This window comes from Monodon monoceros, unplaced genomic scaffold (assembly GCF_005190385.1).
Source record: "Monodon monoceros isolate NGI ecotype Baffin Bay Population unplaced genomic scaffold, NGI_Narwhal_1 Super_Scaffold_22, whole genome shotgun sequence".
Lineage (NCBI taxonomy): Eukaryota > Metazoa > Chordata > Mammalia > Artiodactyla > Monodontidae > Monodon > Monodon monoceros.
Genome location: NW_021703779.1, coordinates 103,933,639 through 103,950,886, shown reverse-complemented (window position 1 = coordinate 103,950,886; position 17,248 = coordinate 103,933,639). Strand labels below are relative to the sequence as shown.

Sequence of the window (17,248 nt, the reverse complement as noted above, 5' to 3'; positions counted from 1 at the left end):
CTCTAGGTGGTCACAAAGCACCGAGCTGATCTCCCTGTGCTATGCGGCTGCTTCCCACTAGCTATCTATTTTATGTTTGGTAGTGTATATATGTCCATGCCACTCTCTCACTTTGTCACAGCTTACCCTTCCCCCTCCTAATAGGAGCTTTCTTTGTCATTAGCCAGCTAAAGTGCTCTGACAATAGCAATTTCAGGCCCCAAGAACATCTGGATCGAGAAATGTGTTTAGTCGGGAGGCCCTCCAGAATCCCTCACAAGGCCTGCAGATGGTCAGCAGGTCCACCGAGCTGTCCCAGACCCCTGCGTTGGGGTAGTTGATACTTCATTTGGAAAGGCCAGGCAGGCACACACAGAAGGATGTGAGACATCAGGCAACATCTGGACAAAAGCAAGATAAAGGGCGAAAACAGTGAATGATATCGTCATGAATATACATATTAAGGGCCAAAGGGGTCAAGGACTAGTACTCACATTGGGCTAATGGTGCTCGGAGACAGCTGCCCGGGGGAAATGAAAGATTTGGGGGTTTTCAAGTTCTTACCAAGCACTGTTCACCACAGTTAACCAGGGATCATTCAATCAAAATTGCCTTTCTGCAGCACACGAAGCCTACAGACACCACAGCGCTCTGTCTACCTGTCCCTTCTTGAACATGAACCAATGTTAGGATGACGTGACCAACCTTCCAAGTATAGTAACATTCAATATCAGCCCGAGAGCAACTGCCAGCCTGAGGGAGAAGATCACTCACTATTGAGGCCTGCTTTGAGCACCTGTGTCGTGCCTGGGATACCTGGAACACTTGCATTTTCTTCACTCACAGTAAAAATGTGGTAACCTCTAGGCTGTGGCAACGCAACGCCAAACAACCACCCAATTCCAGTGACAAGCCGTCAAGTCAGTCCCATGGCTTGATACGGACAAAATGATCTACACTAGCGCTCACTTTCCAGTCACTTCTGTTGGTAACACAAAGACACAGACTTCCATGCTTGTTTTTTGTAATAATAGCTACTAAGGTTGTCTACATGCACAAGTCAATTTGTATGTTTTGATTCCATTGGCCAGAATATTTACTAGGTATGCCACTGAATTGGGAGGTGAAACCAGTCCAAATAGTCAAACCTGTCTGTGTGAGAGCAGTGAGGGTTTCTATCAGAGTTCTTCTAGAAATGAGATCTCCTAGGTAGAACCCTCGATGGGGAAGTCTTACAACTGGCTTAAGGAACGCCTTTATTTTCTTCACCTGTGAAATGAAATGTCATACTAGAGAAAAGTCAGAATTATCTACATATGGCTCACCAACCTCATGGATTCACCCCAGAACAATTATATCAAATAAGTGGTCTCTTAGTGCCTCCCCAGCTTATAGTCTGAATAAAACATTGTGAATCATATCATACACTATGTGACTTTGGGATTTTATATTCTTTAGGAGAGCTCATTCTATACTATGTGACTTTAGTATTTTCCACTTTCTACGATCACCCACCCTGTTTTCTCCCTTCCATATGCACGGATAATGGAGAGAGACTGTAAATTGTAATTTGCACCTCATATCCCAAATTGTTCTTAATACTGAGAAGCTAACGGTCATAAAACATACGGGGGCTCTTTTGTGTTGAGTAGAGTGAAGTGTTATTTAGTTAGTACCATTGATAATTGACCCGTTTCCCATCCCGTGGTAGAGTTGAGCAGATTTGTGGAACGGCTTATAAGGGCAACAAATTCAGGGCCCTCTCCTCTATGACTTCTAGGGTTCTTCCTGAGGTCCTGGGACTGAAGAATGGCTAGGTGGTGTTACTGTACATGTCCCTAGAAATCTAACAACAATAACAATCCTTTACATATGTTTAGTGCCTTACAATCAATAAAATGCTTTCATAGTCAGGGTTTTATTTGATCACCACAACCATCAATTTTTTAAATTTATTTATTTATTTATACTTATTTTTGGCTGCATTGGGTCTCCGTTGCTGCGTGCAGGCTTTCTCTAGTTGCAGCGAGCGGGGGCTACTCTTCGTTGCGGTGCGTGGGCTTCTCATTGCGGTGGCTTCTCTTGTTGCAGAGCACGGGCTTCAGTAGTTGTGGCACGCAGGCTCAATAGTTGTGGCTCACGGGCTCTAGAGCACAGACTCAGTAGTTGTGGTGCACAGGCTTAGTTGCTCTGCGACATGTGGGATCTTCCTGGACCAGGGCTCGAGCCCGCGTTCCCTGCCTTGGCAGGCATATTCTTAACCACTGTGCCCCCAGGGAAGTCCAACAACCATCAATTATTGTTATTTCCAATTTACAGATAAGGAGACTAAGGCCCAGAGAGGTTAAGTGACTTGCCCAAAGTCAAACAGCTATTAAGGATCCGAGCCAGCACTAAAATGCAGGGCTTCGCCTAGCGCAGCACTCTTTCCACTACATCATGCTGTGCTGCCTTGTTCCCTAAAATAATTAATCTATAAATCATTGCCCCGCTCAGTGGAGCCACCTTGGCAGGGCCTGACTCCTCATTTCAGTGCTGACAAAAAGAGACAAATAATCCACTCTAATGTACTGGCAAGTGTGGGTGGTGCGGGACAACTGGCTGGCCTCCGGGCAGGCAAAGTGTGGAGGCGGCAACAGGAAGGAGGCTGCCCATCCTTAGGCACTTTGGCTTATATTACTGCCTCAGTTTCCCCAGATTAGGCATATCCAATTTAATGGAATGAATACGCTCCCCAAAGGCAGGTGTGGATCCAGTTTTAACCAGGCAAATTCTTTTTCCTTACTGACTTTATTATTTCATAGATGGTGCCCCCTTCACTTATGGTAGCTTTCAAGGGGCAAGCTGATGACACATGAGATGTAACTTTCTCTCTCTCTGGGCCAAATATGCGGTGACCCATTTGTAAACATCCATGTAAAGATTAAGGCTCTCTGGTGCCCTCAAGTACCTGGAGACCTTGCACTGAATCTTCTATTTCTCCTGGAGGAGCTGCCGTTCCAGGGCTCTTCAGACAGAATAACAGGTTCAGATAGTCACACAACATAGAAACCCCTGCTGCCCTGGGGGAAATGGGGCTCCTCTTTGAAAAACCACACAGAGGTGTGCTTGTAATTTGCAAATGTGCTTGGGCAGCCGGTCATAAAACACTAATTGTTCGGGCACAGAATGACAGGTTCGTTTAAAGGCTTCCTTGGTAAAATGACGGACATCAAATATTCCCCAAAGCTACCTATCACATCCACCCCAGACCTTCTAGGTGGAAAGAAAAAAAAAAATCAGAAAATGATAGACCTCTCTTGAAGATAAAGCAACAAGAGTTGCTCTTCTCCAACCATCGGTGATTTTCTTTTTTCATACACACTCGGGGTCCTCTTCAAGGTGAGGAAACAAACTGCTGGGAAACATGATATCCTGCTTAGCCTGAGCAGGCGAGGGATTTGTTACCTCTGGGCCATCCGGCACCAGCTCCATTAAGTGAAATAAATCACATTAACATCCTGAAATTTCATTTATTTTAAAAAGCCATTTCCCCCCCAACCTGAGTTGTATTTGAATCATCTTCCTTACAAAGTACTTTCCCATCCAGTCTATGTACCTTCTCATCTGCTGCATCAGTCTGTCCCCATACATACATTTCCCTGGACAATAGAGAAATTAGACATTCACCAAAAGCACACTGGTTTAGGAACTACATCCAGATTGCACCTTGCTGTGTCCGTGGATAATAACGCTATTAAATGAGACTTATCCCAGCATTGGACCTCAGAGCTCTTTACAAGATTTCGCAGACTGAGATGTGAGGTTACAGCAAAACTCCAGAACTGCAGCCTCCTTTATTTAAAAAAAAAACAAAAAACCAAGAAGCTTAGCACTTCAAACCAAAGTCATCAAATCAAGTAAGATGATTATGTTTTACAAGCAAAATGAAGCCAAGACTAATCTAAAAACCCTCACGATTGATTGTTTTTCTCTCCATTCAAAGATAACTGAGAACAGGGTAGATTTGTTTTGAAATGCAACATGTGACTGTTCATACGCCAGCTGAGCTCTGAAAGGGGGAACAAGCCCAGGTGAAACACAAGGTCCCAGGCTGACAAATGATGGGGAATGTGGGAGACAGCCAAGAGGGTTCCAGCGTCTCCTTCCTTTCTCAGAAAATGTGTTTGCTTCACACTTTTAACTTCGTTCTCCCTAGGTTTGCTGGAGGGTTTCATTTTGTGAAAATTTAGATAAGGAGCCTGCTTGCAGATAGATTCATCTATTTTTTAAATATATCTGTGGGTGTCAGTCCCAAGTAGCAGTGTATTCACCCCTAAGGAGTCGCCTGGCGACAGGAGATTTAAGGCATCAAGGCCACTGGGCAGTGTTGGTTTTTGGGGTCAGGGGATTCTTGGGGCCTTCAAATCACAGAAATTTACTGTGATTTGTAAATTTAACAAATTACTATATTTGTTAATCTTGGGTCAACTCCACAAAGATAGCTAGACAGAAAGTCTTATTTCACACACTATTTCACTTGTATATAAGCATTAATGATTTGGTATTAAAAATTTTAAATGCCTATTGTACGGTTACCCAGATGAATTCGCCAACGGGGAAGTAATTAAACAAGAGCAAATTATTTTAGTGCACAAAGTGTCCAAGTTAAATGGTATGGCAGAAATCAAGTGAGAGGAATGAGTACGGTTTTGAAGAAGAACTGGTATGCCCATAACTTTACACCACTTTTCCCATCTATAAAATGAGGGATATGAGCTATACAATCTCTATGATTATGACTAGTAGTATTATTACCATTAATCATAATTATAGCAACTAACATTCATTGAAATATTATCTGTGTATGGCCATATATTAACTCATTTATTACTCATAACACCTTATCAGGTGTGTTTTCTTATTAACATTCTCACAGATAAAGAAACCAAGGCACACAGAGGGCACACAGCTAGTAAATGGTGACACAGGATTTGAACCCAGGCAGTCCAGGTCAATAGCCCATGTCGTAAGATTCCTTCTGGCACTAAGATTCTGTGGTCTGGCAAGGTAAAGAGAGTGCCTTGGGAGGAAAAAAGAAGAAAAACAGGTATAAAGAAATTCCCGGTGGAGCCGTGGAGGCTGATGTTAACCCTGCATACATGCCCTGTTCATTTGTAGGCAACTCTGTGAAACAGAAGCAAGCCTAAGTCAGTTTTCATTGTCAGCGTAGCAATATCAATAAAAAATAAAATCTGTAGAATTGTATTGATCGATTTCCAAAAATCACGTACTAATTACCTTAAAACCAGTGAGAATAGAGTAGCGTGTACCAATTTAAAAGCAGCTGTGACTCTGTCCATTCCCACAGCTTCATGGAAATTAAATGCAGTGCATCTCCCAAACTGTAATGTGGTTATTTGGCCCATCTCACTTATTCACCTTTCAACTTCTTCAGCAAAAATCAAACATGTACCTCAGTTGCCTTGTGAGTTGAAATGCTAGACAGCATCCTTGAAAATTCAGCCTTCTCCTCCTTTATTCTGAAGAAAATCAACTGCCGTGATTGGAGCTTAGAGTTCAGCACGTGTGTGTGTGTGTGTGTGTGTGTGTGTGTGTGTGTGTGTGTGTATTGGGTTGAACCATAGGAAACTGCCCTTTTGGTAGGCCCAAAACACTCAAATATCAGCAGTTGCCTATGGATATGTATATGTCTTTATATATCTTATATCAACCTAATATATCTTTATATATTATCAACCTAATATATTTTTATCCTACTAATTGAATGAGTCTCAAATTGCAAGGGGTTGAAAGGACTTTCTCTTAAGCAATTAAAACTCAAACTCCTAGGAAAGAGCAAGGAAAGGATCTGAGGGGAGGCAGAGGACACTTTTCTTTGGAGCTTCTGCCTGTACCCAACCTTCGCAGGCACTTTGATTTCTGCTGGCAACACAACCCATGGCTCCCCAGTGCATACTCTTTCCTCTTCCCTTTCTGGTCTAAGTGTGGACAAAAAAGCAAGCCCTTCTCCTTACTTCTCTTCAGCAAAGCTAAAAAAAGCCTAAAGAAAACCAAAGAATAAATTAAAGCATAAGTACTTTCCTTATTAAAAAAATTACCAAGTCCAACTTTCTTACCCCAACATACAACTCATCAGTTGTCAAACTCAAGTGTCTTGCCCAATGTCCAAAGAGACTCTTTTTAACTTGGGGCTATTCTCAAATGTCAACCTTTTCTTTGCCCCTCTCTTTTCCAGGGCAAAGATTGGTATAGATGATTGTTTGGAGGAAGAGCCAAAATAAGGATTGATGACCCACACTTAGGTCAAGGGCTATTGTTGTCTTTCAGGCAAACAAGAGTTTGTATGAACGTGTTGCTTTCCCACCCTTGCTCATGACCCCAGCAGTCAAAGGTGGTCAGCCTAGCATTCTTTCTCTCAGCCTTCTCACATGTGGGTTCCATAGGAGACTCGCAGGGTGGGGGCTGTGGCATCTTCAATTCCTTCATCCCCTTTCAGCTCTTAGCCGAATTTTACATTATCTTCCAAACCTGACTTTAAAACTAGCGTTTCAGCAACATCTGAATATCCGAGTGCATTATCCAGAAACAGAAGCATGGTTGCAGAAGTCTTGACAGGCAGGGAAAGAACATTAGGCAGAGTTTTCTTCTGCTCACTTTGTAGTGGATTTTTTTAAAATTTTATTTATTTACTTATTTATTTTTGGCTGCGTTGGGTCTTCGTTGCTGTGCGCAGGCTTTCTCTAGTTGCAGCGAGTGGGGGCTACTCTTCGTTGTGGTGCATGAGCTTCTCATTGCGGTGGCTTCTCTTGTTGCGGGGCACGGGCTGTAGGCACGCGGGCTTCAGTAGTTGTGGCTCGCAGCCTCAGTAGTTGTGGCTCGCGGGCTCTAGAGCACAGGCTCAGTAGTTGTGGCGCACGGGCTTAGTTGCTCCGTGGCATGTGGGATCTTCCCGGACCAGGGCTCGAACCCGTGTCCCCTGCATTGGCAGGCAGATTCTTAACCACTGCGCCACCAGGGAAGTGCCTGTAGTGGATTTTTAACAGTGGTCCCTGCTTGTGTAGCTGTAATGACTTTATTAAGAAATGTGTTCTTGAGTAGTAAACTTAATCTATCAGGCAAATAAAACCACAAATTTAGTTGAACTGGAAATCACTTGTTACTTTGGCTCTTTAACTATCATTATAACATAAATTGTAACAGTTACAACCGTCTCTGGGAGTACATGGATATTTTACAGCTATTGTAAATGAACAGTATTACAGTTAGAGATATGTGGCTATAAAACCACAGGAAAGGTAGTAGAAGAAAGAACACCTGGTTTCGTATAGGTTTCCAAGCCCTGTGTATCAAAAGACAGGAAATACGCGCTTCTCTATCACCTTTTAGGTGATAACAGCAGTTTACTGTGTATTTATGCACCACGGCACTGCACACATTGGCTACGGATGGTTAAAGAGTCATGTTTCCCAATCTGTGGCTCTATTCCCTGAATGAAACCTACCCCTGCAACTGACAAGACTTCCTCCCAAATAATTGGAGTATCTAATCACTAGTCTTCTGGAATTCATGGCGTGGAACATTTGCTGTCCTTTTTTTTTTTTTTTTTTTTTTTCCTTGCAGAAGCTCAAAATTAATGGCAAGTATCATTAGCCCCAGCTGGCTGATGAAGAAACTGAAACCAAAAGACGTTGAAAATAGCAGACAATTCATAGAAGACGTACATGTAGCGAATAGACGTTTAAAAGGGTTCAACCTCATTAGTAACCAAATAAATGCAAATTTAAACCACAGTAACATACTATTTTCCCACTCTCATATTGGGAAAAGCATACTAACAATGACAATACTCAATGGTGGTAAGGATGGAATGAGTTGAACTCTTCCACTGCTAGTTAATAAGAGCATAAATTTGTAAACCTTTGTGCACCATGAAGTAATATCTCGAGTTGCATCGGGAGTCTTTAATATGTTATCATTTGACCCCATAATTTCCCTTATAGGGTTTTGTATTAAGGAAATATTTATTTACAAAAATGTTCAACAGAACATGAAAGATAAAAGAAAAATGGAAAACAAAAACTCTAATTTCCAACAATAGGAGAAAGGAAAAATAAATGCTTATCATGTAGAAGATACTATGTAACCACTAAAATCCACATTTTAAGAATATTTAATAACATGAGGAATGCTCAAGACAAAACATTAGCTGAAAAAGTAGGACACAAAACTTTATAATTCTAATTGTATTCTTTACGTGTATGGGCATAGATTATGCAAAACAAAAGTGGGCATGAAATGCTGCAAAGTACTAGCAATGATTCACATTGAAGGATGGGATTACAGGTGATTATTTTCTTTGTATGTTTCTAGATTTTCCAATTTTTCTGCAATGAAAAAATATCACTTTTATAATGGGGGTAGAAGTTAAGGAGGTTATTTTAAAAATCAAAGTGCACAAAATTACTGAGCAAAGGAAAACCAGAGTCTGAAATGAGAATGCTGGCTTTGCAGTCATGCAGGGCACTAAGATAAAAACTCTGGATCTCATTTAGATGTGGAATCAAAAAAAAAAAAGAGGTCATAGATACAGAGAACAGATTGGTGGCTGCCAGAGGCAGGTAGTGAAGGGTGGGCAAGATGGATGAAGGGGGTGAAAAGGTGCAAAGCTCCAGTTAAAAGATCAGTAAGTCCTGGGGATGTAATGTACAGCATGGTGACTATAGCTAATAATACTGTTTTGTATATTTGACAGTTGCTAAGAGAATAGATCTTAAAAGTTTTCATCACAAGAAAAAAAAGTTGTAACTACATATGGTGATGGATGTTAACTAGATTTTTGTGGTAATTATTTCACAATATATACAAATATTGAACCTGAAACTAATATAATGGTATATGTCAGTTATATCTCAAGTTTTTAAATAGCAAAAAAAAATTTTAACAAAAAATTTTTGAAAACCTCTTTCTGAGCCAGGATTTTGAAATTGGACTCAAGACCCCTAAAGGTTTCATGTTTGAGTTTCAGATCCCACTTGAGATTTTGTTTAAAATGTTTGTTGATGTACTTATGTGCATTTTTCTGGGGACACAGTATATAGCTTTCAGATATTTAAAGAAATCCTTGACCACAAAAATTATAAATGAACATGAAGTTTAGTTGAATAGCTAGTGAATCCATTTAGTCCGACTATGATTATTGTAGTCAAATCCTAATGTTGGTTTTTTTCCCTACCTCATTAAACAGATATTGAATATTCTGTTCAGGATCGTGTTGACAATTCCTACAGATATAAATGTAATACACCAAGCTACAGTCCTTGGAATCTGACACATGGGCCCATTCAGAAGCCTAACTAAAATGCAAAAAGTAATGATATCTAAAAACAACAATTACTAATATTATTTTTACACATCACCAGGTACCCGTATATGTAATCTCATTTAATTCTTAACACAGGTGTGTGGTGTAGAGTGGTAAATATCACTCCCTTTTCACAGATAAGAAAACTAAGGCCCGAATACAAGAGATGGCTGGTGCACAGACAAGCAGCTAATTCAGTCTCCTGACTCCCGAGAGCCACTGTTGTTTATACTTCTCAAAGTTTCTCCTTTTTTATTTGAAGGGGAGAAGAATTTGCCACCCCAAAATATGCCTCTTTGGTATAAAGATTATTTTAGGCTGATGGAGAAAGCAATGACTTAAATCTGCATAACAACCTTACCCTTGTTTACTGTGCTTTGCCTGGTCACCTCCCATAACTGGCTCCCTCCTCCCAACATCTTTTGTCTTTGGTTGGAGATAGTATATAAGGTGGTGGTTTGGGCCATTTTGGAGAGTTACTCAGTTCCCCTGGGTCTCTCCCATGGGTACAGGAGGTATACATGTTATTAAACTTGTTTGTTTTTCTCCTGTTTTTATTACAGGGTGAGGGTGGCAGTGTGGGGGGGTCTCAGCCAAGAACCTAGAAGGTTCCTTCCAGATATGCTTGGACCCCCTTCACCCAAAAGAAAAGTCTTTTCCTTGAAAGTTGGGTGAAGAGTACATGGCTACTGTATCATTTTTGCAACTTCTTTTTTTTTTAATAGCTCCAACAATTTACATATTTTATTTTATTGGCCGCACTGTGAGGCTTGTGGGATTTTAGTTCCCCGACCAGGGATCAAACCTGGGCCCTGGGCAATGAGAGCTTGGAGTCCTAACCACTGGACCGCCAGGGAATTCCCCACTTTTGCAACTTCTTGTGAGTCAGACTAGTTCCACATAAAAAGTTATAATAAAACAAAACAAACGACTCACTGAAATGAAAACTTAACTGAGCTAAACTAAAATAAATAAAACAAATTTTTAAAGCCCTCCCCTTGGCCTCCCACCCACCTACTTCAAAACCCTTGTCTTCCAGAGCCTTCTTCAGCTCTGTGTTGTCATCAGCTTGCTATAGCAGTTACTGGTGGGAGTGCCAAACATTGGCATTACTAGCTGAAGAGTAGAACAGATCATGTCAGTTGTCCAGTTGCTTTGAAAACCCAGTAAAAGTGGCCTTTTGTCCAATTTAAAAACTTTTTAACTAAGCCATTTAGTTCTTTGGTTATCTTGTGTAGACCAGGCTGAATTTCCTCAGAGGCAGGATTTCTCTGGACAACTTTGGGGCCGTGAAGTACACAGAGGGGATGCTGGCATGCAGTCAAGGAAGTCTAAGACCAGAACCAAACCGAGCTACTAATTGTTTCTAAACTTGGTACCCAGATTGAACTCCATGCTCTAACATCACTGAGTGGTGCCACCCTCACAAATACTGGGGGGCCTACCAACACCTGCCACATTTACCTTCTGGTAAAACATTGCTGAGTGGGCTTCCATCTCAGGAGACAATCTGAGTTGCTCTGTGTTCCCCTGTGATAGATGTGAAGTAATAAAGCTCCATGCCCAGAGGAACAGGAAGCCAAAGAAGGGATTCTCTGTATAAATTAGAGGGGGCTCTCTATATTCATTTTTTCTAATTTCTAATTATGTAAATAACTCACCATTCTATGTTTTAGCCACTTCATTCGTAAAAGAGGGGGAGGAAATCCCGTTCCTTGGTAGGCATCTGACTCACATAAAATAAGATTACATAATCACTGAAAATTGTATCAGCACACTTGAGGCTTGAGTTGGGCAAAAGCAATCAATAACCGTATGTTGAGGAGCTAGCACATACCAGTAGTTAAGACATAGCCCCAACCTTCCAAGATTGTACAGTCTGCTGGGAGAATAAAGACAAGTGTCATCCGAGGAGAAGCCAGGCGGATTCAAAGGCAAGAGACACCCCATTGCTGGAGAAACAGAAAAAGCTTTTCGATTGTGAATGCACTTGATGAGGGGAGCTAAGGCAGTGCTTCAAGTGTATTTCCTATCTCTTTTTTGTAGGCCCATAACAGAAACCTGCTCTCCATAGATTTTGATCATATGACTCGCACAGGAAAGATCTATGACGACCATCGGAAATTCACCCTTCGAATTCTTTATGACCAGACTGGACGACCTGTTCTGTGGTCTCCCATAAGCAGATATAATGAAGTGAATATCACATATTCACCTTCAGGATTGGTGACGTTTATTCAACGAGGGACGTGGAATGAAAAAATGGAATATGACCAGAGTGGAAAAATCATTTCAAGAACTTGGGCTGATGGGAAAATTTGGAGCTATACCTACTTAGAAAAGGTAAGCATGTAGGGGAAATAAACTAGTTCTGAGTTCCCGAATGAGAATATTGAAAGCGGCACTGACTACCCACCTTGCTGAGGACCTGCAGGAGAAAAGTCTGTGTTCTGGCTGTTCTGCTCTATAGAAGTAACAACAACAAATTATACCTGTAAGGATAAGCTGTTTTTCAGCTGAAAACTTTCCCCAACCCCACGCTCTGCCAGGTACTCTTTCAAACTGAAGTCAGGATAATGGCTTCGATTTCTCCTCATTTGAGCATATTTGTTCATGCTCCTGAAAATGTATCTTTATTATTAAGAAAGCTCACACTGAAGTAAAATAGGTAGAAAATTATAAAATTGCGTGTTAATGTATCGCAGCTCTGGAAAAGAGCCTCTTACGCAGAGGATAAGGACTTCTACTTTTGTTAGAATAGTCAGTAAAAGTTTAGCGGTATACATTTGAAGACTAATTTTCCCAGGTAATCGGTCTGAGGAAATGGTAGCAGTGGGGCCTCGTTGGTAATAGTCCTTTGTATGTAATGACTCTCCAGTAGCATCTGTAATAGGAGCTCGTGGCCTCTGTCTGCTTGGAATGGGCAAGGATTTTAATCCCATCACTGGATCCATTTGTCAAACATCAGCCCCCCACAGCAAAATGATTTTAGCCAGATCAGTATCAGAAGACAATAAGAGAAATTGATCTCTATCTACCATCTCAATCTCTGATGTGCTAAGATACTGTCTCTTTTTTCCCAAATCTATCCATTCAACTTATCAGTCCTGAATTAACTTCTGGGAAAATTGGAAGATGCCTTCCCTTGAGGATTCAAGGGTAGTCAGTGCAAAGTCACCCCTAGAAGTTCTTAGAAAAGTCATGGGCATTCATAGCTCACATCGCAAAATTTCACTATTTGCAACAAATGATGCTAAGCCTTTCTGATATACCCCTGAAAGTTTTTTTAAAAAAAAGTGTGCCCGCGGTTGTATGTTATTATAAAACTATTGTATTATTTCCCAGAGCCATTCGCTGGGGAATTTGCCAAGTTGGGAATGCCTAGGAGATAAAGCAGAGCTCCACTTGGATACCAGGGTAAAGGAGGGAGTTCTCTGCTGTATCCACCTCCTGTCCTTTTCTGCTGAAGAAATCGATGAAATCTCTAATCTGTACTCTACATTGGGAACATCTGAATTTTACAGAGTAGATCTTTTATCTTTTGAATTTTAGTAACAAGGATGATTGGCAAAATCGTATGACTACTGTCCACAAAGAGAGGCCACAACAGTGAGAGGCCCATGTACCGCAAAAAAAAAAAAAAAAAAAATTAACTGAATCCAAAGATTTGGTGTACGTTCACAGAGGCAAGGCATGTAATGATGACCATCATATGAAAAAAAGATGCCACTGATTCTAGCAGAATGTAGGCTGATTAGTTTTTCCAGGAATGAGGATAGGTTTGCGCTGATCCTCCCACAGGTCTACGTGTGACTAGTGAAGGAGCTGGCACGCATTATGAGTATGTACAGTTTTGAGGAAATTCCCTGGTGGTCCAGTGGTTAGGACTCAGCACTTTCACTGCCAGGGCCCAGTTCAATCCCCGGTCGGGGGAACTAAGGTCCCGCAAGCCGCCGGGCACAGCCAAAAAAAAAAAAAGTATGTACGGTTTTGAACTCAGAGCCCCGGCCTCATTAGCGCCACAGTCTAGCCACTGAGCTAACTGCCTGTAGACAGTTGCTTCTATGTCTCGTAGAACTTTCCCTTTAGGCTGTCCATACGATGACAAAAGAGCCTGTTGAAACTTAAATTTCAGCCCTGCATATAGTTATTTAGCCTCTTCTCTGACACCAATGAAGCAATTTTATTGTTCCCCTTTTCTGGATTGACTGATTATTTCAGCACAGTTATTTCATCAAAGAATGATGTGAAGCAAACTTCGCATACGTCCGTTTTGCTACAGAAACTTACTTGGCAATAATTCTTTAAAAAAAAAAACACAACAAAGAGAGCTCCCTGAGACTGTCAGTGTCTGCAGTAGACAGAAATAAGACCTTATTGTCACAAAACAATGTATGGAGAAAAGCCCCAGTGACTTCCAAAGACTAGTTAACTGACCAGTGAGACAGCCAAATCGTTTGTGCCTTTTAGTTGACTTTTCTCCCTTTCTTGATTTCACATTTAATTTGTTCTCTAATTACAAGATAGCCCGTGACTTAAGCAATGCTATTATGCAAAACTCAGAACCTACAAAACACATAATTATGGAATGGTTCTTTACTTTCCAAAAATCATCTATCACGAGATTGATTTTATTAACATTATTATTACCAGTGATAATAATTAATTCACTGAATAGAAGCAGCGATTAAATGAAATAACAATATAAAGCACCCAGCACATCGTCATTCAATAGAAGTTAATTCCTTTCCATTTAAATCATGCGTTCTAGTATTTATTCTAGTATTTATATGAGTCGAAGAACTTAAAGGCTGGCAGTTACTGCTACTTGAAGGTAAATTAAAACAGGAAAGAACGGAAGGAAGGAAAAAAGGAAGGAAATTAAAGCAACTTTGAAATTGTGATTCTAGAAAGAAAAGGTAAAGAATATTCAATTTACCAAAATCCACTTAACATGTAACTTTTCCAGTGAGGTGATGAGGTTCTGTGCCTCCCCGTGCTCTTTTTAAGTCCTCTCTTGAACATGGCCTTCGCTGGAACATTCTTTCACTATGTCTGGGGCAGAGCAAGACAAAGAGGCTGGCTCTAGTAGTATATTTTGAAGTAAGAGTTCTCAAACTTTAAAATATAAGTCTCTTTTTATACCTCAAAATACTTCTGGTAGTACCTCTGTAAATTTGCTTGCCACCCCTATACCATGATATATTAAAAATCAAACAGCAGATATTTCACCTTAATGTGCAGAAATTTTGTAAAAATTGTTTGACTTCCTCTAGAGTAAGTAAAAACTACTCGTATCATTTTCATGCGCAATGGTTTGTAGCCATTAGGAGAAAAATAATTATTTGGCTAATAGCTGCGGTGGCTTAAATGATCTCATCTCTATTTTTAAAAATCAGTTATTGTTTCTTAAGTTTTCTCTGTGCGGCCATTAATTCTCTATCTTGATTTATGAGCCTTCCCTGAGTTAATTATATTTTGAAGACTTGTGGGGCTAAAATTTTGTATTACAGTAAATTTACATTTACATCTTTCCGTTTCCTAAAATCGTTCTTAAGAACTTCATTTTTAAATACATTTAAATATATTTTATAATCATTTAGTAAGATACTTTAGTCTGATACATTTACACAAAATTGCCTCTTTGGGGCTGAAATTTTCAAAGGCTGCCTCGAGGGAGAGAATGCAGCCTTTGGCTTGTGCTTCCAGGTGGCCCCAGACTGCCATCTGGTGGCCATTCAAATGCTTTAATTTTTCAAATTTCTGCCATTTCTCATTTCTACTCGTGTTCAAATGAGTATACAGCCATGATTGTTCTTGTTTTCTTCTTTACAATGATGTCACAGTCTTTTCGGATCTCACAATCAATTTTTAAAAAATACAAAGTCTCCCACTCCATTGTTTCAACGAATAAGAAATGGCCTTTTACCGTATAGCTGCACTATGGGCATTGGATGGACTCATAAGTATTGTTTTTGAAAAAGCTGATAATAATGCCCACCCAAAGTGAAAAAGCAGGCAAGTGAGAACTAAATGGTAGTCTGGCAACGCAACGGTTACATTCATGAGATTTCTAATCACATCATCCACATTTTTGCCATTGGCAGGAAGCTTTAAAACAGACCAGGGAGCTTTCGAGACAGCGCAGCATCAGCACCACCCAGGAACAGGGTCAGGCAGTAGTTTACTGCAGCGCAGAGGATGAGAGCAGGGAGAGAACACAATGGCGATGTGCTATAAATGTTTGGCAAGGCTGGTACAGCGACTGGAAAAGGCCTGGCCCAGGCAGGCTGGTACTAGATAATGTGTGCGAGCCATATGGTGATTGTCCCTGGCCCACATCGCAGGTGACAGATGTCATTTGTTCATGGCAAATTGACAGAAGAGAGTGGAAAGTAGCTGAGAAATCTGGCTTTCAGCATAGAGGTGATGCAAAGGCATTTCCCACCAATTTCCTCCCCGGTTCTGTTGAGTTCTGCCTTGGTCAAGGACTCAGTGGTCCCTTTGTGTCCTCGTGCCCACGCAGGAGTTCCAAGTCTCCAGCCTTCAGTTCAGCAGATTTTCTGGAGCTGCAGGGTGTCCACAGGTGATGAGGTGATAGGATTTCCACACAGCTCTGTATCCCCGGGCAGAGTACTTGGTGGAAAAGAAGGAAAGGATAAGCGAACAAGCAAATAAGTGCTGACTTTGACTTCACAGTATTGACATGCGATTCCATATCAATTCTCAGACGAGCAGGGATGACGTGCAGTTTCAAGAAGCATGTTCAATATTAGAGTATAATTTCATACTTAGAAGTTTTAAAAGTACATTATATATGCTTATGTAATTCATATTCATAACTATGTAATTTATATTTAGAAAATGAAAAGATACCTATTGTTTTCATAACAGAAACTTCAGAAAATAAAGCTCAACTAAATCTTTTTGCTTGATAAGCCAATTCTCAAGAAAGGAGGGGTAAAAGCTCCCTTAGGAAGATATATCAGAATTTCCAGGGGTGAACAATTTTTATTTTTATTGAAAGATGAGACTTAAATGCTTTTCAATTAGAAATAGGGTTTGAGTTCTCCCTACAATAGTGTTCTTTTTATGTCTATACTTAAAATTAAAATAAGATAAACCAATATCAATGAAACACCCATAACGTGCAAGGCGTTATACCGCAACAAATAACTGTTTCTGAAATACAGATCAGTTTGGGGGAGAGGGCTTGCATAACCAGAGAATTCTTCACTTTTAATGGCATGTTTCCCTAATATAGTTTAAAACATGAATTGCAGAGCAATACAGTAGTCCCCCCTTACCTGCAGGGGATACGTTCCAAGGCCCCCAGTGGATGCCTGAAACTGTGGATAGTATGGGCGGGTAGCATATACAGCGTGGATACACTGAACAAAGGGATGATCCACATCCTGGGAAGGACAGCGTGAGATTTCATCACACTACTCAGAACAGTGTGCAATTTAAAACTTATGAATTGTTTATTTCTGGAACTTTCCATTTAATATTTTCAGACAGCAGTTGACTGTGGGTAACTCAGAAAGCAAAACTGCAGATAAGGAGGGGACTACTGTAATAGTAATATTTTATATACAACTTTTCAGAAAGACACCTACTCTATAAAGTCAATAAGTATTTTTTGGTGACTAATACTTAATATGTGGCATGCCCTGCCCCCCATTTACCTCCCTCCAATCCACCTCCACATTGAAGCAATAGTAACCTTTCTGGAATAGCTACTGGATTGCCCTGTCCTTCGATTTGCTTTCAGCGTTTTCCTTGTTGCCAGCAGGTTAAAGTCCAAACTCCTTAGCGTGGCTTAGAAAGCCCAGTGTGATCTAGATCCAGCCTACCTGCCTGGCCTCAGCTCTTGCCATTCACCCACCCCTTCCAACACACCCA

General features: G+C 40.7%; 1 protein-coding gene across 3 annotated transcripts in view; it reads left to right on the top strand.

The window, feature by feature from the left end:
• TENM1 (teneurin transmembrane protein 1) overlaps positions 1 to 17,248 on the top strand; it is a 569,984-nt gene that overhangs the window by 544,164 nt on the left and 8,572 nt on the right. For all 3 annotated transcript variants that reach the window (XM_029240586.1, XM_029240585.1, XM_029240587.1), the window contains one exon: positions 11,390 to 11,686. In XM_029240586.1, coding sequence (XP_029096419.1) covers positions 11,390 to 11,686 — 297 coding nt within the window. The remainder of the gene's footprint in view (positions 1 to 11,389; positions 11,687 to 17,248) is intronic.